This window comes from Caloenas nicobarica, chromosome 4 (genome assembly GCF_036013445.1).
Source record: "Caloenas nicobarica isolate bCalNic1 chromosome 4, bCalNic1.hap1, whole genome shotgun sequence".
Lineage (NCBI taxonomy): Eukaryota > Metazoa > Chordata > Aves > Columbiformes > Columbidae > Caloenas > Caloenas nicobarica.
The window spans coordinates 22,014,349-22,038,204 of record NC_088248.1 but is presented as its reverse complement, the minus strand read 5'-3'; the positions used below and the strand labels follow the sequence as shown (position 1 = coordinate 22,038,204).

Sequence of the window (23,856 nt, the reverse complement as noted above, 5' to 3'; positions counted from 1 at the left end):
CTTCCGTGTTGGGTCCCCAGCTGGTCCCACCTGCACCTATCCTTCAAACCCAGCCTGGTTGAGAACTGCCAGAACTCTCTATGAGTTCTGTATTTCTGTATCTTATGTGGCTCACCTCTGTGTTGTCTTAGAGTTCCTTCTCTTGTCACTTTTTACTGTATTACATGTTTTTAAAATAAAACAACTAGGCTTCTTTTTACTATTAATAAGAATGTTGTAAGCCTAAAGCACTAACACACTTTTTTTTTCTTTTTTTTAAATAACAGAAATTGATAAAGAAAGAAGTGCTTCAAAACCCCTGTGATCTTCTTCCAAAGACACCAGTTCTAGATCCTTGCTGGTACAGTATTTGCTCTTAATCCATAGACTTTATACCAGTATGCTGATTTTTGCAAAATGTCATTGGTATCAAAATGTAACTTGATTATGACAGGCAATTGTACATTATCTCTGTTTTACTTTGTCCAAATGACAGTATTTTTCCTGTTCATAAATGAACAAAATTACACTTCCTTCAGATTTTTAACTTGTTTTCCCAGTTTTAGAATTTAATTGCCTTTGATCATGTAATTGCTTTTAATTTACAGAAATCACCCTTTGAGACAGAAACAAATCTGTTAACCAGATGCTGAACCCAAATACAAAATATGTAGATATCAAAGTGTATATATAAACTTACAACATTTACTATTTGTTATTTGCTGGTTTTCGTTATAGAGAATGCCTGCTTACTGACAGAGAAGCTGACAGATGTATAATGAGTACAGGAAGATCTTTGAAGAGTCATGCAACAGATTAGGAATTTTGGTAGGAATTTTGTCATTTAAATGGGAGCACAGTGTTGCAGTATAAATATCGGAGAGCTCTAAGTTCTTTTATGACTGAAGTGTGACTTCAAAGTGTATTACATGTTTTTATAAAAAATAGCTGGTGTCATTGAAATAAATACAAAAGAGTAATATAGAATAGAAAGTCTGCACTTTGTGCCCCTGATGCTTATTGTCTTCCAAAGTGTCAAGATCCTCCTGTTCAGATATTAAATATCCTTTATGCCTACTGAATGGGAATCCAAGATGCTCGATACCTTGTAAGATCAGGCTCTAAATGTGTCTGGAGAGTTTTCTTTAAATCCCAGGTTATTGTCTCTTTCAGAAAAAAACAAACTACAAGCTCAATGCCTTATTTGTAGGGCTATCAGTGATTTTAGCACCTGTGCTTAACAGTTGTGGTTCAACTGTAACTTGGATAGAATAGATCCAGCCTGGACGGCACACTATGGTGCAATTTTGATCTAATCTATAACACAGGTTGGGCCCAAAACAAAACAAATTTTGTTTAAAATCTGGTTGAGCACACTCATGAAACTGTTGAAAGGCTGTACAATCAAAGCATTTGAAATGCCATTGACTGTCTCAAGTGCAACATCAATCTATAGGCACAGCTGAAACAACTATATTTAACAATGAAAGTGCATCTGGTAGAATACCTGTATGTCACATTTTCAAAATTGAACCCGGAATTCCCCTTTGTGTGTTCATTCACACAATCAGATAAACTAAAATTCTACTTAGATTCTTTGTGATAAATAATGTAAAGCACTGATTTTGGAGTGACTTGTATGGCTTTCACAGTCCTCAGAGGGCATTTTCCAGCTACCATCACTGCTGTCCTGAAGAAGAGTTAGAGAACAGAAGATGGCAGTTATTACTTTGCAAAATATATGTAAAAGCAGGATTTGGAACCTTTTAATTTTATTTAGGAAAATTGATGCAAGCTTTCATCATTTCATACATTAGAAAACATGTTCTTTCAAACTACATAAGCAAAGCTCAATGAATCCCAGTAATCAACCATTCCTTTATTTAAGCGGAGGTTTCCAAATTCAGAGTTTGAAGCAAGGTCTATTAGACCTGTAATCAGTTTTTATCACAGTCTTCGAACAAGCAATAGCTTTTGCCTTAATAATAACAACTCAATTCACTGGTTTTCTTCAGCATTGCAATTTGAGTAACTGGTTGACATGTGACAACAGGATTTCTCCCTGTTAAGGCATGGTAAAAGTGTATCGTTAACTAGCTCTTATTTGACCATTTTTGATGAAGATGCTGTGTACGTGCAATGTAAATACAAATACCTCAATCATTTTATTCTTTTACTTAGAGGTCTTTATTGTCTGAACACCAAGCTTATTACAACAATGTTCATTTAGAACATTTTTACAAGGCTGAAAAGTTATATAAGAATGTTTCTACCTATAATTATGCACACACATAAGCATGCAAATCTCTTTATAGAGTGTTAAAAAGAGGTAAACAGTTTATGAAAACAAGGAAGGGAAACAGGATCATGAATTAAGTATAAACAATAACAGTATCCAGTTTACCCCTGATATTTTAACACTATTGATATGAAATATGAAAGACATAGTTAAAACAGCACAACTTTGCAAATAACATCTGAAAATCCCATTCATCTGCAAACTCTTCTAATCTTGATAAGTATAGCAGGACTGCTTGTAAGAGCTTGCTATTTTTAGATATTAGGAATTTCTTTTATCAGAATACTGTCAAAAGAAATGGAGTATGTGAATTTATCCTTCGTAGTAAAGAAATATATAAAAAATAAACCTATCAGACATTCCAGTAAATATGATTATCAGTTTTTCAAGGACAAGTTTCTAAATTCTTAAGGGTTTCGAACCTCACATATGTTTCTGTGGCAAGTGAACGTTCTGTGTATGTGTCCCAGAAGTTATTATGTGGTTATATTAAATAGCATCCATGATCATCACTATTTTTTGCCAATCTGCAGTCGTTACTAGGTGATAACTTTTGCATGCTTGTGAAAAAATGGTCACAAATTAATCCTCTAGAGTATTAGCTCTCCCATACTTTTAAACAATACTTTTTAGCCATAAAGCTTTTAATAAAAATAAGAGGACTGCTATCATCCTATAATAATGTAAGTAAAAGAGTCAGGAAGCTCTGGGAGAAAATTATTTTTACTGAGCTAAATGTACCTGCCTCCCATCCCAGTAACGATTTGTCTGACGAGTAACTACCTGTCTGGCAGGGTGCAGGTGTTGTTCTGCTCCTTGCAAACTTTTTCAGTGGGAAAACAAAGACTCTGCTTTCCCTTTCAAATTAATGGGGCAAGGAGGTTGAGCAGGATGTTGTTCCATTCGTTATACTTCAGACAGGATCCTGGAATAAACTGCGTGGCTCTTAGAAGGAGTCAGAGCTCTGTGGGTGATAAGCAGACCTCGTTGTAATGCCTCCTATCATCCAGCCAAAAGCACAGTGCTCCTTGGTACTTGGCTGCAGTATCAATTCAATATTTCTTTAGAAGAAAAATCACCACTTACTGAGTTACCAATGCTTCTTCCAACAATGCTTTCCTTAGTCTTGTTTGTAAGATTTGCTGAGATCACAGCTCAAATTACTATCATGGAACTTTTGTCCTTTGTCTCTTTATGTGAGAGATGCTCTAATTTCTTTAAAGAGCTCCTCATACAGAACAGAATCATTCTCTACTCTGCCTGGTTCATTATCATTGCAATCCTTCCACCAAGTTTTTTCAGAAAGCCTCTCATTCCCTGGCCCTTAAGACTTTGCAATCAGAAAGGAGGACTCATGGGAGAGTATCAATCGCAGTTGCAAGTTTTTCTGTGCTCTGAGAATTTATAGGCATAGTTGACTTGAATGAAGTTAGGAAAACAGGTAAATCCATTTAGCCTATAATGCCAGCTGTCTGTTTTGAAACAAAGACTTGTCAAACATATTATAGCAGTTGAATCTCTGAATAGTTCTGAAATGTAATATCGATGTCTCTAAAATCTACATCTTGTGGGTGCATAAGGTATGTGAGACTGGCAATTAAGAGTGCTTTTTTAATAGAATCTTAGTAGGTTTCACTGTGGAGGTATCAGATGGTATTGCCTAAGAATTCATAGCAGAGGGGAAGGTTGTACCTCAGAAAAGATTCTGTTTATAATTATTAAAAGTATGTTTTCTGACCATTAATAGGGTATATCTTGTTAATTATAATGATATATAAGGTATTTCACCATTTACCTGTGAAGCCATTTAGAAAATTAATGTTTGAGTCACAGAAGGGTCATTGCCATTCTGGAAGGAATCCATTCATTTCTAAACAGGCCATCCAAATATAGACTTAAGAAATACACTATATATAAATAGCTGGAAAGAGATGGAATAAATAAGATTAATTATAGGTATTACTAAAGCCACACTTTAGTTTCCTGCTAGGAAAAAGTAAAACGTAGCTGGAAGAAACAAGAATATGCATGTAAAAATGCAAGACATAGGTTGAAGTCTTAAGTAGTTATGTGAAATTCAGCTATTACACATGAGGTGAGAACTCGTCAGCCTTCAGAAGTGATGTACATCACGGACCTTGTCCTGAGATTCAGTCGCATATTTCTGAAGACAGCTCCTACGAAGAAGAGAATAAGGACATTTTTTTTTTCAAAACTGTGTCTTGTTTGACAACATAACTTCATAGTATCTCTATATTTGCCACATTTGTACCTACAAGTAGATAGAAATGTATGTGCTGCCTTTGAAGATAAACAAATAAACATGTTAATGAATATTTCCATGTGTGAGTCTTCTTTTGACACAGGCAAATTGCTGGAGTGATGCTGAGCATGAAGGAGCCCAGCAGCTATGATGGTAAAGCACATTGCCAGAAGTTCAACCTTTGGAGATAAACTTCTCTTTCTAAAGGTTTAAGCTTTATTTTTTAAAAATTACAAAATAAAAGTCCAGAGTGGCTGTTGGTCAAGTGGGCTCTCAAGTTCATTTAGAAGAGAAAAAGGTGTGAGTATGCCTTTAATTGAAAGCTTGCTGTTTGATCTTCACTGAGCTGTGGGATGGACAAAATGAGTCCCATATTTATACCCACTTGCTGCTGTGCTGCTTTGGAGGAATTAATCTCAATAGATGAGAATGCAATTTAGTAACTAAAATCCCCTGTTCCTGCTGAATTAGTAGGCTTGTTTTACCAAGGTTAACAATGAAGTTACCTGTTTGTTTCATTACCACATGAAAGGCTGAAGTCTTTGCGACAAGAGCAGCTTTCAAGCACAGGCACCCTGGGGGAGATCTGAAGTGCTCATGATGGCCCTACCTGTTCCTGGGAGCTGAGGGTGTGCAGCCCCAGAAGAATTGCTCAGGTTTTTGTTGGATCACAGAGAAGGGGAAGCGAAATCTCAAGTTGTCCCGGCAGCTACCGATTCTCCAGATCAGTTCTGTAGCTTGGCCACCTGCAGTACAGGTAGACAGAAAACCAGTGGACAGCAGATTTTCAGCAGCACATGGAAGAGCCAGGGGCTGGGAACTTGAGCGTCATAGGAGGAACGTCTGGGAACTGCAATAGCTCCTGGCTCCCACTCAGCTCTGAACCCAGCTAGGACTGAGATCTCCTACCCCAAACAGACCGATGAGAGGCCTTGTCTCTGAGAGGCAGCTTCCTTCGACACCAGCTTTTGTAGCCGGCGTGAAAGGAGGTTGTAGCATGGAGGGTGTCGGTCTCTTCTCCCAAGTAGCAAGTGATAGGACAAGAGGCAATGGCCTCAGGTTGTGCCAGGGGAGGTTTAGATTGGATATTAGGAAAAAATTATTCATGGAAAGAGTTGTCAGGCATTGGAACAGACTGCCCAGGGAAGTGGTTGAGTCACCATCCCTGGTGGTGTTAAAGACATGTAGATGACATTCTTAGGGACATGGTTTAGTGCCAGAGTTAGGTTAACGGTTGGACTTGATGATCTTGAGGGTTTCTTCCAACCAAAATGATTCTATTACTTGGGAAATACTTATCCATATATTGGGTATATCACCTTTGAAAGGTTGCTACCTACTGGACTGAGCTATTCTACCCCTAGCAGCATTGCTTCCTGGTCTTCCTAGACGTTTTCAAAAAACACTGCCCTTTCTGGCCACAAGTTCACCATTTGTAATTGAAGTGGCTCAAATCTGGATTTAACCACACCAGTGCTTCTAGAAACATTTTCAGAGAGCTCTCCCTGAAGCACAGTGGTCACTGTTACTTTCTCCTGTTCTCTTTCACGAGAGTTGTCTGCCTCTCGGCTCCTCAGCATCAGTTGGCTGAGAAAATCAGACACTCTCCCTTTCCATGTGAGTACAGAAAGTAAGTTTCCCTGGCATTGCTGTCTGCTATCTCAGCAGACCAGGCTCATGCCAGGCTCACAGTACAGATTAAAACAAAATTTATTTATGATAAGGGAAGTTCAGGATTACATGGGTTCTGTCTCCAGGCCCCACTCTCTCACAGCAGCCCCTTTAACTTTTACGTTCTGAATTGCAATGAGCTTTCACGTCTGCTGAGCCCTGATACCCTCAGAGGAGCTCTTTGATATTAGAATATTTTGATGAATTAGAGCCTTTGCTTTTATTATACTTTGCCTCTCCCAGCCTCTGTTCTGGGAGAGCGATATAACGGATGCATTCACATTTTGCCGTGCATTTGGCAGAAATGGCTAAACAACTGCTTGAGATGAGGACAGTTAAGCAGGAAAGGGGTGAGGATTTATGGCACTTTGAATTCTCCCTGCCACGCCGGAATCCAGCACTAACGTACCCTGTTCGCGTGGGGAGCAGAGAGGAGTGCATGTGTCCTTGCCAGCAGACACGGAGTAGAGCATGTGCACAGGTGACACCCGCATAGGCTTGTGGAGTTTAACTGCTCCTGTGCTGGCTGCATGGAGGCTCTAACAGCAGACAGCAGCTCCGTTATGTGGCAAATGCTTTTTCTTTAAAATGATGGCTTTTAGGTCAGCCAAGCGGCTGCGTACCCACCACACCACCAGAGCTTGGGGCTCTACATAAGCAAAACAATCAGCGTTGGCGCTGCCTGCTCTGAATAACTAAGGGGAAACACCATGATCAAGCCTTACTGATGTGCCTGTAGGGGAAGTTCTCGTTAGCCAGAGAGCTGATAACCCTTGTGTGAAACCAGCCTGGACCAAGCCAGCTCCATCTCCTGAAACACAAACTTGTGGGCCAGCAAAGGTGACTCAGGCGGGAGGAGGAATGATGTCCAGGATCAGTGTGAATATTTTAAATGCAGTAGGAGCCAGTTAGACTGTAAGATGTTGGGACTAGGAACTGTCTTTGGGATAGCTTGTGCATACCAAGCTTGGCACAGCCGTCAGGGACTGGGGGTGCTGTGCTGGCACAAGCTGTGCGCAGGCACATGCCAAAATGCCTCGGAGCAGATGATGTTTAATCAGTGCTGCTGGTTGGGGTCACTTGTATGATCGTGTTCTAGGGGTTTTTTCCTCCTTCTTCCTGGTTAGAAAATTGTAGGATAGTGGAACCTGCACAGAAAATTACTTTTTGAGACAATCTGTGCCCGAAAAGTTGGTAGTTTATGCAAACTAAATACAAAAGCAGACTGTGAAGGAGAGCAAAGTAAAAGACCGAAAAAACTAAGCCAATATATTTGCAAGAAGTATGCTTGCCTTGGTCACCCCCTCTGTTTCTCCCAGATCCCGCATCCCACTTGTAGGGAGCTGTGGTATTTCCATCAGTGAGACAATGCACTTTCCCTTGAAAGCTGCTGGGTTTAATCTCACCATCACATGGTGTGATTCGTTTCTGCAGTCCCTGTTGTACATTTCTTAATACTGGACGTGAGCGACATATCTTCAGGACTATGAGAGTGGCATTAACTATTTTTTCAAACAAAAAGGATGCGGAAATATATAGTGGTCTTCATCAGCTGACAGAGCATGTGAAACCCATGTGAAACCAGGGCCAGACTCCTAGGCTGCACATGATGAGCTCGTCATGGTGTCGACTAAGTGAGCCAGAAAGAAGCTTTCACACCTCCAAAATAGAGCCAGTTCGGTTCGGCCAAATCCCAGATGTTGTTCAGTGCATCTGGCCCAGCACGCAGCTGCCTGGAGGTGGCCACATCTGGTAGCAGCTGCAGCCCAGCAGAGGAAAGGGCCTATCCCTCCTGCAAGGCTGGGCTGGTGATGTTCCTGTCTGCATGAATTCATCCTCACAAGGTAGCAAAGATTTCCTCTCCTTTCCTTTTCCTTTTGTAGTCCTATGGTGGCTCCACAGAGCTGTATGAATGGACAGAAAGTTTCATATAATAGTTCAAGTTTTCTCTCATCTTCTGTGAGGCCAGCACCTGCACATAGTCTTCTTCAGATATGCTCATAGTATGCATTGTCTCAAATCATTGTGTAAGTCAGGAAGTCCTCCTGAGATCTGTGTTCAATGAAGGCAGGCTGAAGTCCTTTTACTTTTTCCTCTGGTTTCTGAGCCTTTGAGTCTTGTTCAGGATGTATGCTAAAGCTCTTTCTTGCAATAGCTTTCCTGTAATGCAAGCCGCAATTCTCAGGTCATCTCTTGACTTCTGAAGCAAAGGCTTCAAAGCCTTCTGAGATATCGCAAGCCGAAGTAAAAATCTGCATGTGGTAGCCCTGAATTATGTGTCTTCACACCTTTGCTTCCTGATGGTTGTACTAAGGCATTTTGAATTTCTACCTGTAAATCATCTTCAACACCTTTGAAACACAGGTGTTCATAATAGTTCTGTGAGCCAAAAAAAGTTTACTTCATAGTTTAAAGTGGTCCTACCATGTTTAGCTGTTCTTTTGCATTCATGCATAATGATCTCCCATTTGTGGGGAAAGTATTTTCCATGCTTTTGTCTGTTATGCCATGACTGGTTCCTTGGTCAGGAGCTTGATCGTCTTTTCTCACCCTTTTCCACATGCAGCATTGCGGCATTAGAAAAAAAAGCCTGTTGATCAAGAGCCAAAGTAGATGGATATTCACACCAGAACTAAGCTAGAATCTCACTCCCCAGCAGAAAGGCTTTGCGTTGAGACCTGAAAACAAATTACTGTAAAACTGAGATTTTGAGCCTGCTGCATCCTTTCCCATTTGCACTTTCGTCCCCACTTTTCCTTGTACTTATTTGTTTCTTTCTTCCCCTTCATTCAGCATTTTCCCTCTGTCTTCATGATTTTGATTAACATTGGGTTCAGCAGAAACACATTCACCCACCTTTCACATCACCTGTCAAAAAGTTGATGTGCAGTTTCATGTTTATGAGGAACCAGTGTCTCTTTTCTCCAGTATGAAAAGTGGATAAGTTCTGTTTATCTGTGTTTTAGTCTTGACTTCACAACTGTTCTGCCCAGCTTTCAGGTGTCAGCAACCTTTGAGATAGCCGGATTTGCTCTGCATTGATACAGTCTGGGATTTTAGTCCATCTACTTTGCTTTGTAGCCTTCCTTCCTTGCTAACCTTGTATGACTGCTAAATGAAAACTTGATATAGATGACAAGATGATGAGTTATTTCTAATTAAACTTTGCGGCAAACAGCTGATTTGTAAAAGTTACATTATGCCCTCAAGAAAAATGAAGGTACTTAAGCTTAGACTATCCCTGATCTCTTTAGCCTGCCGCTAAATGCCTGCCAAGCTCTGCCCTTCAGAAACCTTCATCTTCAGGCCTGGCTGTGGGGCATGCTAGCAGATCTGTGTATCAGAGCAACCCAATCAGTTGTAAACTGGTAGTGCTTTTATCCAGTGTCATCCACAACTGCCTCCCCATTAATTCTCTCAGCCTGGAAGCACCCTGATGTCTCCTTAATAGGGGTTAGCATTATTTATAGCAATTTACAGGTGTGCTGCTAAAAGACCAAACTGTAAATCACCTCAAATGCTGTTCCATGATGAAGTGCCTCTACATTATTTAACAAATTGTCCCAACATGACTGAACGATGCACAATGGAAAAACTTGCCGCAGAAATGTAATCTTGAAAAGGCCACTATACTGTGTATTTAGTTTAGATTGGTAATTGCAATTGATATTCTTCTGGCAGTTTTGTACTCCAGGAGTATTTTCAGCTTCAGAAAAGGGAAGTACTTCCAACCTGGGGATGTCAGTGGGGCAATACAATGGCTGATACATATGACACTGTTATACAGCTGGCGTTGCAAAGGTATTTGGCACAAAAAAAGATTGGGCTGCATGTACATGGTTTAGTTACAGCTTACTGCCTAGAGTGTAAGGTGGCAACATTGTCGTTACAGTGTATGGAAGTGATTCTGCCTCAGTAGAAAGAAGATTGAGATGCCATGAAATGCCATCCAAAAGTGCCCCCAGACACCTCAAAATAAAGAACTGCACGTACTGAGATGTTGGTCCATCGTATTTTGCCTTAATCTGAGCACAGCGTTTTCCCGGGTCAAGGAAAGACTTGTAACTTTGAAATGAGAGGAAAGGTGAAGCAGCATCTTCTTCCTAGAAAGCCTGGACTGCAAATGAACCACATTAAATGTTATATTGGACCTTTTTCCTGTACTCACAGGTGTTTTTCCTCCTTTGGATGTGCAGTGTACCATTCTGTGGTAAACAGCTTCTGTTTTTCTTTACTCAACCAAGGACAGATTAAAGATTGTCATGCCTGAAACACACATCTGGTTGAAAGGTAGACCCTGAGATCTTGCACAAAACCTAAGGAAGCAGCCTGGCTCTGGCAGCCAGCTCAGCTGCTGCTTTCCTCTGGGCAAGAAAATTTGCCCGCAAACATCCATAGGTGTATTTGGAAGTGCAAAGGAAGGAAGAAGGGATCTGGAGGGGTGGAGGGTTGGCATTCGAGCTTTCTTCCTAGGGATTCAGTTTTGAAGATATATGAGTTAAAGAGTGTTTTCTAAAGATAGGAAGTGGATAGCCCTGGTAATTCCTCTGTTACTTTTTAAGGAGTAACTTTTTTTTTTTCAGTTTAGTCTTTTGAGTTTTCTCGGTTAAAACTTAACATCAGTCAGAGCTCTCTTAACGTGAAGCCAAAGACTTTCTACAACTAGCGGTGAGGATGCTTAAAATGTTACTACAGAAATGAAGCATCTGTTTCCACATGGAAAACGGAGCTGTTTGTATTTGCAGGTGTCCATGTGCAGGAGGACCCACTTAATTAAAACCAGACTTAGATGGCAGAGCTGCGTTCAGGCTGCTGCTGCCTTAGGAGGATGAGAACCATTGCAACAGAATCAGTCTGGGGAGCAGGAAGGGGTGAAGGAGGTACCCCGAGTGTTGGAATGTTCACCTTCTTCAGGTGGCTCAGTGACAGATGGGAGCCTGGCTTCCTCAGGAAGGCCTGGGGGACCATGCTCTGCATGGTAGTCCCTGTGTCTTTGCACCTCTGTCTGTGCCTCTCCTGGCCTCAAAACTGGTTTAAAAGCTGTTTTAAGCCCACTTCAAACAAACGCAACAGATAGGGAAAGGGCTTAACTGTGAATATATCCCCACAGATTTTGTGCAGCAAAGCAGCTAACAGAGGGGACAGACCCCATGTGTGTCCCACTAAAGGGAAAAGGCAGAAAATGACACATGTATCAGAAAGTCTACCCCAGGCAAGAGGTTTTATTAATGCTCCATCCTCAGGAAAAACATCACTTGGAGTTTGTGCCTTATTTGACATCAGACAATCCAACCAAAAGACACCAATCCAAGGGAAGTCAGCTTTTGCTGTTCCACAGCCGCTCCACCTCCCCGCTGCAGTACCTGTGAGGCTGAGCTTTAAAATGGACTGCTGTGTTGCTGCTGGGGAAAATAAACCATTGCTTGCTGTAGTTTGAGGTGAATTTGTGTTTTGTCGGACATGTCATACTCCCAGGGTCCTGGGAGAAAGATATTCAAGCACATTACTATTACAGCTTTCTGGATGTGCTATCTGATGTGGCAGTGTTGGCCCCTTGGTCTGAGCGCTCTCCTAGGACTTGGGAAACTTCTTTACAGCTCCTCATCAGTCACAAACTTCTCTGTTTTCCTCTGCTGTAAAGTGGGGTAGCAGCACATCCCTGCCTCCCGGGTTTGTTGCAGGCATCAGTATGCTAAACATCCTGAGGCACTGATGCTACCAGAGAGAGGGGCAAAAGCACGGAATTGCCATAGAGACCCAGAAAGAATCGTATTATTCTAGAAAAAAAAATCCATTTTTGTAAAAAAACAGCCAGTCCATTGGGACATGGTGTTAAATATACTGTCAGCCAACCCCAGAACAGTTTTCTCTTCCACACACTGCCACTGTTCTTGCAACGAGAGCCTGAAACATGTAAAATGGGACTATTGCAGCACACGCAAGCATTGAAGTTTGGACTGTGTGTTTTCCTTCACAGAGCACTGCTGCCTTGGCACTAGGAACCTCGTTAAGTGATGTGTTTTGCAAAAATAAATAAATAAAGGAGTGAACGAAAATGTCATATACATAAATATGCCACAATGAGTTTAGTCTTTGGATCAAAGTGCTCAAAACGAGACAGCTTTGAAACAGAAAGGTAAGAATCAAAATTACGCATCCATGCTTATCAGCTCAGATGCCAGCTGTTTAACTGAGGCGTACATATCACGGCTGATTAAATGAAAACATTTAAACAGCTGTCTAAAAAAGTAAAACCTTCTCCCCATCTTCCCAGGGCTGCCTGGTACTCCATCCGCATGGGCTGCCCAGGAGAGCGGCCACTCAGCTCCAGCAGGTGCCTGCCCTGGGGCACACAGGCGCCACCGGGCGCTGGGCTGCTCTGGGCTCGTCCAAAGAATGAGCAATAAGATACTTGGCAAGGTCCGGACCTCACCGAGTCCTGGTGCCTGCATCTAGGCAAGAGCCTATCGGCCGACTGGCTCTAATCCAGACTATTCAATGAGTTAAAAGTAATGCTGGCTAATTCGGGGGGACAAAGTGGCTCAGCAGGTTGAGGGGAGAGGCGCTGGCTTTCATGTCCAAGCCAAAATAGAGCTCAACCTCCCCAGCTTTATAGAAGAGAAAAAGCTTTAGGTAAGTGGTGGGTAGTTTCTGATGGCTGCACCCCTGCCAGTCTGCCAAACCAGATGGGAACTCTTTTCCAGCCCTGGGGCCAAGCAGCACTGCATGACTGCTAATTCCCCTCCTCTTTTCCCCTTCCTCGCCAAAACTGTGGGCACAAATTAACTCCCTGTTTGGAGCATATCTTGTCCCCAGCCCATGGCCAGGCAATGCCTGGGAGGGTGTTTATTGGCTTTGGCCTGCAGAGCGGAGCCAGAGCCACCTGTGGTCAGGCTGGTGCCACCATCCTGCTTTGTTTCCTGGTGCTGGTGTCAGCACCCGGGAGGTGCTGACCTGCAATGCTAGCCTGGACTCTCAGGGGGCTGCACGAGGTGGCCTGCGAGGATCTCATCCCCTCAGCTACCCTGGGAGGATGGTGATACTCTTCTTGTAGCATAGGTGTTGACACAAGCCCCAGCATTAGGTTTTAATAGTGTCCTCAGCAGGGACAGCAGCAATTGTGCAGCCTGAGCTGCCTCAGCTGTCACCTCTCTCTGAACAGGGCCACCCCAGCCATGGGAGGTGAGTGTTTCCCAGCCTTCCTGAGCAGACGAGGCATCAGCCTGGGCAGAGGCACAGAAACCATGCACGTCGTCCATCTACCACCCCAGCCCACTGCTGACATCCACTTTGTATCTGCCTGCCAATGTAAGCTGAAATGAATAGTGGTTTAAAATGCAGTCAGGTGGGAGGGTAACAGGGAGCAGGCAGCCACCCCAGCCATCACTGGTGAGCTGCAGCAATTAGCAAGGGGATCCCAGCTGAGCCTCCCCTGTGGCCAGTAGGAAGGGTTTATGGGCATCTTCACATAAGATGTGTAAGTACAAGAAACTTGGGAGAGTTATGGATCAAGGCACTAGGCATGTCCATTCACAGTCATTTTTAAAGATGCTGCATTTTAAGAATGTATTCTTAAAGAATCTGAATTTCTAAAAAGAGCAAGCAGGAAAGAAATGCTACAACTTGTGACGTAAAAACAATTTCAAAAGGCAACATATTTTGCTTTGGGTTTTTTGCATAGCATTCGTTGTGTGTGTTTGTGTGCACCTGTGGGATGGAGGTTTTTATTATGCTAAGGTTTGTGTGAAGCCTCCTCATCACACACTTTTTTAGGCCATTGGGCTCCGTCTTGCTGCCCAGTGGGCACTGCCACGCATGTAACTGCCAGAAGTCCACCCACAAGAGCTGCAGCCATTACTGGGGTGGGAATGGGACCCGTACACAGCTCTTTCACTGCTGCACATGCACCATTTCTGCCCACAAAATAAGGCAAGCAACTGAACTTCTTTTCATTTGCTCAGGTTGTGAGTGCTGCTGCTGTAAAATGTTGTCGTCATCATTTTCGTAACACAAGACTTTCCCATGGCTTTCCCTCCCCAATCTGGCATAGACTGACTCACCCAGCTATGTTTGACATGATAGTTTTTTTAATGGCTTTGTTAAATACAGACAAAGATATTTCCCTGTAAAGTGCACCCCCCATCAAAAAAAAAACCAACAAAAACCAAAAAACAATATGTTCTCAATGTTACATTTATCCCGTCTACTTCCCTGGTTTCCCTCCATAATAATGTGGTGCCAGAAGCAAGAGAAAAGCTATGAGGGTTTTGACTGAGCACATGGGTAAGAAAGGGCTTTCCACCATGCAAGGAGCCCTTCTCAAATCCAGCAGGCCGCATGCATGTACCCACACATGCCCTGAAAGGATTCGATCCCCAAATATCACATGTAAATGGACGAGGAAAACACATACCAGCCGGACACATGCCCAGCAACGTACTGCTGTGCTGCACCTGCTTCATGTTCCTGGTGGCAATAGCTGTGAGCACATATGCAAGTACAGTGCAACGCATCAACCTCAGGCTGTCTTGTGGCTCTTCATGCCTCATGTTTGCCTACCCGGGGTGATGTTTTTGCTCATCATCCTGAAGGTATTTTTCTCTTCGTCTGGCCAGAGAGCTTCTGGGAGCAGCTTAGTGGTGGTGGCTCTAGGAGGGGGCTCGTGCTGCAGGCAATGGCCTAGAGCAGCCCTCTCTTATGTGGCGGTCAGAGCGGTAGGCACCCCACCCCGCAGAGATGGGGACCCCGCGGCCTCGCTGCCCAAGAGGTGGGGAGGGCTGGATGCTCACACACCACGCTCCTGGCTGGAGAGGAGATGAATGTTCCCCGCGGGTGGCAGCGTGCCTGTGGGACCCTTGGGTGAAGTAAGCACCCCTTTGACACAGGTCTGCACGGAAAGCTGGTTAGAGCCCCTGTGGGTGCGTTTGTGCCGGGGGTTTGCCGGGCCACAGCAGGGTTTGAAAGGCTACTGCCACCTGCACCACCGCCGCCCCGCAACCCCTTCTGCCCTGGGCCCTGACCTGTACTTTCTGGGGCACTCCGGGGGGCAAAGGGGCTTTTCCAATGCGTGGTGAGAATCCCCTTCAGCGGGGGCCCGAGTGCCTCCGGGTCAGCGGGGCGCCCCTCTCCGGGGCCTCGGGCCGGGTGCTGCGGGGCACCGAGTCGCTTCCCCGGGGAGAACCGGCCTCGCTGCTCGGCTGTCACCGCCGCCTCCTCCCCGTTATTTACATCCGTCTTTAGCACTCTAATTACCCGCTTTATTGCTTTCGCCTGGGGGAAGCCCGGGGACGGCGGCGCAGGGGACGACCCTCCCCGCAAGCCCCCGCCGCGCTCCGCACCGCCCGGGGAAAGAGAGGGGGGCACAGCTCAGCCGGGACTTCCCCCTCACCGCCTGGTTTTCAGCAGGATTTCGGGCGGGAAGGGGCGGAGCAGGTCTCCACAGGCAGCCGGGACCCGCCGCCACTCAGAGCCGGAGGGCCGAGGGAGGGAGCTCCGAAGGGAGCGCCGGGGGGAGCCGTCGGGGTACTCCCCGCCCTCACGGGGGGGCTGCGCCGTGTTGCACCAACGCAATCTGCGCCAGCGGAGGGAAAAAAAAAAAAAAAAAAAAAAAAAGAGGAGAGGGAAAGAAAGAAAAAAAAAGGCACGACAGAATACGTGGATTTTCAGATAAGCAGCGGCGGTAATTTATTGGCCTTTATGCTCTTCCGATGAAGTGGAGAGAGACGGCGGAATCGTGTCTGCGCATAATTAAGCAGGTTTACTCCGCCTCAGCCAAAAGAGGCTCCCCTCGGCCCCCACTGCCAGGGCATCCCCCGCGCCCCAGCCCGAGAAGGGAGGCGAGCCCCGGGCCGGCCCTGGCCACGGTGAGGGGCCGTCACACGGGGGTGCCGCAGCCCCGGGAGGAGCCCGAGCCTCTTCCCGCTCCTCCGGGTTGTCCGCGGCGCACTTGCTCTTCCAAACTCATCTAAATTACATCAATAACAGAGCACACTCTTTAATGAGCTCTCAACTTTAAAGACTTGAAGGATATTAACAAGCCGCTTGACAAATGGTGCTTAGAAGCACATTAAAGACGCTGCTAATGGAGCGCATAATGACGGCTAATTTTCGATCAGATATAAATTAGAGCCCCAACAGTTATTTGCCTTAAGGACTTTATGTAAATGATCCTGTTCTGTATAAACGGGGAGGGGAGGCGAGCCGAGCCCCGCCGCGCTGGTGAGCAGCGCTGCAGCCGGACGGGGCGCGCAGCGCCCGGCCCCGCCCGCTGTGCAAACACCGCGGGGATGCGCGGAGCTCAGCATCCCGCCTGCTCCTGACCCGCCTCGCCGCGCATAGGGGCTCACAGCGGCATCGGCCCCACCACCCCCTCGGCGTCCAAGCGGGTTTGCAGAGGCGGGGAGAAGGAGGCCTAAGGCCCGTCCGGCTCCGGCGCTGGTTGCACAGGGGAAGGGGCGGCTGCGCCCTTCGGGGAGGACGGTGCCAGGACACCCACGGGGTTTGGGCTGGCTCAGCCCTTCCCGGCCGGGCAGCGCTGCGCCCCGCGGGCTCCGCGGCCGCGGCGGGCTGGGGCAGGGCCGAGGCGGGGGCCCAGCTGCAAAGCCGGTTCCTGCAGGCACACACGCTCCGGGGCTGTCCCAGCTGGCGGTGGCTCTGCCGCCCCGCGCTCCTGCAGCGCCTTTTTTCTTCCTCGGTTGTTTTGGTTTGGGGGATTGTTCTGAGTTTTGGGGCAGGTTTTTAGTTGGATTTTTTTTTTCCCCCTTGCCTTTTTTTTTTTTCTTTTCTTTTGGCAACAAGTGCCAGCTGCGGGCCCGGACCCGGGATAGGGAAGGCGTGACCCACCCCACCCGAGCAGCCGCGGGTCCTGCCTGCCCGGGAGCTCACGGCAGCCCCCGACCCCCGGGATGCCTCTGGCACCGAGGAGCCGTGTGAGCAGGTCAGCAACACCCCCGCCGCGGGAAAGGGGTCCCAGCAGTCTGTGGGTACCCGCGCAGTTTTCTTGGGGATTTTTTGGCTGGTGGGTTGGGATTATTTTTCTTGCCCTCCTCCCCCTCCCCCGGCCCACCTTATTTGCGAGGTGTCCTCCAAAAAACGCGTTTACCTTTGCCGGACGCGCCGAGCCGCGGGGCAGGTTCCCCTCCTGCGCCTCCGGGCTCCCTCCTCCGGGGGAGCCTGGGGGTCTCACCTGCCAAAATAATAACAATAAAGGGGGGAGGGAGAGGAATGTTGTTCCCCAGTCCTCACTCCCTAGTTACGGTGCCGGGACCACAAACGAACCGGGCATCCCTGGGAGCCGGGCAGCTGCTGGGGTCTGCTACGGCCGCGCCGAGGGGGAGGATCGGGGGTCCGGGCTCTCCCCACCAAGAGGGGATTTGGGGTGAAAAAACGGTGCCCCCGCCGTCTTTTCACGCGCCACCCCATTCAGCGACCCCCGGCCGGGGCGCGCTGTCGCCTGCCGGGCTCGGCCCCGCCGGGGCGGGACACGGCGCGGGAGTTGCGCGGGCGCGGAGGGCCCCGCTGGCGGCCGTACTCACCCGGGCGGCCCCGGGGCTGCGCTTCCTACTCCGCGCTCGCTGCCCCGATCCATCGATTTGTTCTTGGAAATACGCGGCGCGTTCTTATAGCAGCTACGAGAAATTAATATTGCATTAACCCTATCTTAAAAAAAAAAGAAAAAAAAAAAAGGAAAGGAAAGGGAAAAATCCGCACCCTCTCAAAGCCATCTATTATTAACGCGAGTGTAATTGGAGACTCGAGACGTGGGTGTGTGTGTGTCGTGGGGCAAGGCAGGAAAACACAGGCGTGACAGTGTGGTGGGAAGGAAGGGGAGCCGAGGGTGGCTAATATTTAATTTCAGGTCTGTGGTTTTCTAATTCGAGATTAAAAGCAGTCACGTCTTTGAAGCCAGACACTTGGTGTAAATGTACAGTTAAAATATTCTATTCCACAGTCCCCAGACAGAGCTCTGCTACTCCCAGGCTTCATTAAATTTTAATTATCATCCCAGACTGGAGCAAGGGAAGAGGGGGAAGACTGTCCACCTAATTGCAATTGATAAAGGCAAAGAAGCCTAGATCTTTTTCATCGCCACGCACGCACAGCAGTTGTTGTTGTTGTTGTTTTAATGCGGGCAAAGCCCAGCGAGGGCAGCGTGAGCGTCTCCACCTATAGATCCGCTGTTTACAAAAGGTGCACGTGAAGAGAAGCCGGGAAGTGATGTTATAGATGGGTGTTGGGGCGGGGGGGGCAACATCAGCTCGTGGAGAGATCTGGCGAAAGATCAGCGGAAGAGACAGGGACTCTCATTAGGGCTCGGCAGCTTATTGTCTCCCAAAACAAAGCGCGCCGGTGCCTCAGACCTTCCCGGCCCGTGCGGTGTTGCCGAGCGGCAGCAGAGGGGCTGCCCGGGTGCCCTCCCGGGTCTCTCGGAGCCCGGGTACCTCTGCCCCCCCGGCTCTTTCGTGCCTTTTCGTTTGTTCATAATCTGCATGTGTAGGACAGGCAGGTACAGGGAGACGTCGACTAATTGCCCCGGGTTTTTAATGTGGGAAACTAGAGAGCAGTCTATCTCCAGGCAGTAAACGGTAAAAAATAAAACCCACCGCGTTTGCTTTCTAAGCAGCTTCCTATTATCACATCGCCACTTAATTTTATTTCCATTCTCTCCAAGTTAAATAGAAAGCCGAGCTCACAGGGGAGCTGCCATGTGCCTACAGACTGGGGATGTCAAGCAGAGAGACTCACTGTGCAAAGTTAATTTCAATTCCCGAGGAGGATTTCACATTCTCGCTCGCTCTGACCCACAGTAATTAGCTGAGATAACTAATGATTACTTACTTATTCCTTGTAATTATCTGGATTTAATAATTCGCTGTGTAATTTATTAATTCGCCCGTAATAGCCTTTAAGTGAATGGCTCATTTAAGAGGGCGAAGCCGCAGTTCAGGGGCTGCTGGCTGCCTGCGCCTACTGACGGTTTTGGGGGGCTCCCTTACTGCTTTCAGGGGTCCCACCGGCCTGTGCCCCCGCTGGCCTGTCTTACTCCGGCCCCCAACACGCCGCTTTCTGCTCCCCTTCCTGCCCCCCTTGCTTCTTAAAAGGACCCCCGCCCCTGCAGAGATTGCGCGACAGCATTTGCCCCTCGCTGCCCACGCTGTGGGGGGAGATGTCGCCTGGGGGCGCAGCCCCGGTCGTTGCCCGGTCGGCGGGGCGCGCAGGGGTGCGCAGGCTCCGCGCAAGGCAAGCGCCTCCCCTCCCCAAAACAGCGGCCCTGCGTCTGCAGCCCCGGCAGCGACAGGCGGGGAGGAAAAGCCGCGCTAGCTCCTGCGGAAGCCCTGCGCGCCCGCGGGCTTGTACGGGGCTGTTGCGGTAGTGATGCCGGTAACGACAACGACAAGCGCTGGCTTCATCGGGGGCTGCGGGGGTCAGCGAGAGGACGCCCGGCTCTGCCGGCCGGGCCTCAGGAGGACGAGACGTTGCCTCCGCGCCCCTCCGCGTCCGCGGAGCCACCGCCCCAGGCTGGCACCCTCGGAGTGCCCGGGCGGCTTTGAAGATGCAGCTGTAGCTGGTGGCTGGGCGGCAATATGAATATTTAATAGCGGTTTGTGTATGATCTCCTCTCTCCTTCCCGCCAGCCACCGTCGGGTTTCCCCGGCTTTTGTGAGCGCCACGCGGGAAAATTACTTTTTTCTTTCTCCTCTTGGGTTTTGGGGGGTTTTTTGTTTGGTTGGTTTGGATTTTGTGGATTTGTTTGGTTTGGGCTTGGTTTTGTCTTTTTTTTTTTTTTTTGCGTGTGCGTGCGTGGCACCTTTGACCCCCTCACACCGGGAGGCAGATCGGCTGAGGTAGCGAGGACTCGACGCGGGGGACTCCCTCTAACCACCCCCTGACCCCCCCCCACAATCACAGCCACGCACACGGTCAGTCGCGACAGCCGCTCGGCGGGCGGGGCGCGGAGCGGAGCTGTCCGCGGTGCTGCAGCCCGCTCCCCCCGGCCCGCCCCCCCAGCTCGGAGGCGCCGCACGCCGGGCACGGCCGCGCTGCTGCGGGCGGGCAGGGGAGTGCAAACCCCCTCCCCACCCCACCATGCCGCGGGGTCTGAGCAAATCCCGCGACCCGGGAGCTCGGGCAGACGCTTGCGGTGGAGAAACAAGAAGCCGCAAACGCGCTTTGCCAATAAAACGTTAAAATCATGTTTCCTTTTTTGTTTTCTTTTTTTTTCTTTTTTAATGAAAGACGATTTAACAACATTTAAAAATAACTTAGTACATTACTAGAATAAATAAACCTCCTATTAACCAAAAAAAAAAAAAGCCAACGAAATCGCGTCATGTACAGAACTTAAGACTTCAAACAGTCTCGGATAGAACAGCGATACAGCGGAATCTGTAAGAATATATCTATATGTGCGTCAACGCCAATGAAATATTTACAATACATACAGGTACCCAACCGAGTACCCTCGTTTTATTGTTGTTCCAAAAGAAATGTACCAAACCGTTTGTGAATTTACAGGCAGTGCAGTCTCTCTCGCTCGCTCCCTTTCCTACAAAATTAAATTTGGCATTTCTACAAACAGACCTCCAAAATGGACTTTCCTCCACGGAAAAGTATTGCAATTAAAGGTAATAAATAACCGACCGACCAAATAAATAAATAACAAAGCAATCGGAGAGATAAATAACCGAGCCGGTCTGCAAACCGTCGCGATACAGCTTTGAAATCGAGAAAGACGGACCTTGTGTTGGCAAGAAACCCGAAGCAACAAACCCCCCACGCTGTCACCTTACGCGGCCACGTCCTTTCTCGCTTCGGGAGCAGCGTGTGGTGGGGACAATATGGGAATCCCCATTAAATATGTAACGCGGTAAACAAATACCTCGGACAGTGAATCAGGCTACACAAATAATGTAGGACATCTACTATAGGGTGCCGACGCCGTACGAATAAGAATACTCGCCAGAGAAATACCTTAGGTTCAGGTGACAATTTACAGATGCCAAAAGGGACATTGAGAAGAAGAGAAAAGCTCACGTTCATAAATCCTACCAACACAAAATATTCGATTCTCACTATCCATTTTTTTACTTGTATCAAGACTTAGATTAAAGAGGTGTAATTAATAAGAATGAGCACAAAATGAAGTTGCTAGAGAGATAAATTAATAATTTACAAGGGGTTGTTTGGCAGTAATCTAATAATAGCTTTTGAAGACCAGTGAACACAGCAGGATCAGCTCTTTCCCTAAGCGTTAGAACTTCAGAGAAGGAAAAGGATAATAACCACAGTAAAAATATATATATATTTATATATTTATAATACGCAGTGTAAACGCAGAAAAACCTGCCATCTGTTATTTTTTTAATCATTATTACTATTATTTAAATCAAAATACTTTTGAGACGTCTCTCGCGGCGCGAGCCTCAACTCTAGATTCAAGTTTGGGTCCCGAGAAAACCATGACATTGCGGACACACCGCTGCGAAGGGCACGTTTCGCGCTTGCCCCCAGGCAAGGTCTGTTAAGAATAAAAACCAGCGGTACTTGCCGGGACGGGTCCGGGCGGTGGCTCCGCGGGGAAGTCCCCCCGAAAGTTGGGTGCGGGGCGGGCGATGGGGTGGGCTGGGGGCGGTGGGGTGCGGTTGTGATTTTTTTTTTCCTCCTTTCCTTTTTTTTGGTTGATGTTGTTTATTGAATTTTATTTTTATTATTGTTATTATTACGATGTTGATTCTCCTCCGCTACTGGATCAGATACCGGCCGAGTATTTCATACGCTTCTGCTTCTGGCGCTGGTTGCAGAACCAGACGCGGACCACGTTCTTCTTGAGGTCCAGCTTCTCGGCGATGGCGGCGATCTTCTCGGAGGAGGGCCGGGGCTGGAGGGCGAAGTAGGCCTCCAGCGAGCGCTTCTCGGGGGCGGCGATGGAGGTCCGCTTGCGCTTTTTCTCCGCGCCGCTGAAGAGCTCGGGCTTGGCCAGCTTCTCGCGGTGGGACTTCTCGGCCTCCTCCAGCCAGGCTTGCAGGATGGGCTTGAGGGCGATCATGTTATTGTGGGAGAGGGTGAGGGACTCGAAGCGGCAGATGGTGCTCTGGCTGAGGGAGCCCACCCCCGGGATCTTCAGGTTGGCCAGCGCCGAGCCCACGTCGGCCTGGGTGACCCCCAGCTTGATGCGGCGCTGCTTGAAGCGCTCGGCGAAGGCCTCCAAGTCGCGGGGGTCGGCGTCCACGTCGCTCATGCAGCTCATGTGCGCCGGCAGCCCGTGGGCGTGGGCCATGCCCAGCGCCGCCGGGTGCATGGGGTTCATGCCGGCCATGTGGGGAGCGTGGCCGGGCGTGGAGACTACGGCGCCGTCGGGGGCCGCCATGGCCCCCAGCGCCAGCCCCGGCGTCAGGTGCTCCAAGAGTTCCCCCTCCAGCGCCTGGTGGGGCTGGTGGTGGTGGTGGTGGTGATGGTGGTGGTGGTGGTGGGTGCCCGACAGGGCGGACGGGTGGGAGATGGGCACCGAGGAGGAGGAGGCGGCCGAGGTGCAGGGGATGGTGTTCATGGTGTGGTAGGTGGCGTCCGGCTTGAAGGGGCTGTGGTGCGGCGGGTGGTGGTGGTGGCTCTTGCTCGGGGAGACGATGTCCACCGCTGCCAGGGCTTCGGCGCGGGCCAGCAGGCTCTCGTCCAGACCGCCGAATATATTGCTCTGCAATTGCAAATAGAAGGCACACATAACGCTCAGCGGGGAATTCGCCTCCCCGCGCACTCCGCCGTGCCACTAAAACCTCCCCAGCATGTTAAAAGAGAAATCCTGGTGAAGGGGGGGGTGGGTGGGGGAGAGAAGAGGGAGCGAGCGGGGCGAGGGAGCGGGCGCGGCGCGCAGCCGCTCGCACGCAGAGGCAGCCAGCGGCGGGCGGACGGACGGACACACGCACCAGCCGCACGCAGCATCCCAGGTCATAAAAATTAATACGGGCGGCAAGAGCCGCCGCATGCATAAGTTGGGAGAGCGCCCGGCGGCGCCGGGTGATTTGCTGCGCGGCCATGAAAAAATCATCAGGCGGATCCGGGGGGCCGCCGAGGGGCTCCCCTTAAAGCGGGGCGGCGGGCGGCGGGCACCTACCGGAGGGGCGGGCAGGCAGGCCCGCCGCATCGCCTCCGCGCCGCCGCCGCCGGGGCCGGAGCCCGAGCCGGAGCCGGAGCCGCCGCCGCCGGGGCCGGAGCCAGAGCCGGAGCTGGAGCCGCGTCCGGCGGAGCCGCCGGTGCCGGTGCTGCTGGGGGAGCTGGCGGCGGAGGCGGTGGCGCCGGCGGAGGGGCAGGGCGAGGCGGTGTGCAGGGCCGAGTACTTGGTTTCGTGGAGGCCGCCGCCGCCGTGGGGGAGGCCGAAGGGCTGCTTGCTGCTCAGGGACATCATCATGGTGCTCGCCGCCGCCACGGCCCGGCCCGCCGGAGGAGGGCAGGGGAGCGGGGCCGGGGGCCCGGACCCCCCGGAAAAGCCACAGGAGCCCCGGCCCGCCCCCGCGCCCCCACCCCCACGACAAAAAAAAAAAAAAAAGAAAAAAATTGAAAAAATTAAAAATCCCACTCGCCCCCCAGCCGGCTGCCCGAGCCTCGCCGGGGAGGACGCGGCCGGGAGAGGCGGCTCCGGCGAGCCGGGATT

At 49.0% G+C, this 23,856-nt stretch overlaps 2 protein-coding genes across 5 annotated transcripts in view; one reads left to right on the top strand and one right to left on the bottom strand.

The window, feature by feature from the left end:
• The window catches only part of TTC29 (tetratricopeptide repeat domain 29), a 220,166-nt gene extending 218,034 nt beyond the window's left edge, over positions 1-2,132 (top strand). For all 4 annotated transcript variants that reach the window (XM_065634079.1, XM_065634080.1, XM_065634077.1 and 1 more), the window contains 2 exons: positions 267-340; positions 718-2,132. In XM_065634079.1, the coding sequence (XP_065490151.1) occupies positions 267-304 (38 nt within the window). In that variant the 3' untranslated portion in view covers positions 305-340; positions 718-2,132. The remainder of the gene's footprint in view (positions 1-266; positions 341-717) is intronic.
• A 19,828-nt stretch (positions 2,133-21,960) lies between these two features.
• On the bottom strand, positions 21,961-23,613 carry POU4F2 (POU class 4 homeobox 2). The gene is made up of 2 exons (XM_065634400.1): positions 23,320-23,613; positions 21,961-22,902 (listed from the first exon to the last, which is right to left on the bottom strand). Exons 1-2 carry the CDS (start codon positions 23,611-23,613, stop codon positions 21,961-21,963), a joined length of 1,236 nt encoding a protein of 411 aa, XP_065490472.1.
• Positions 23,614-23,856: the final 243 nt, after the last annotated feature.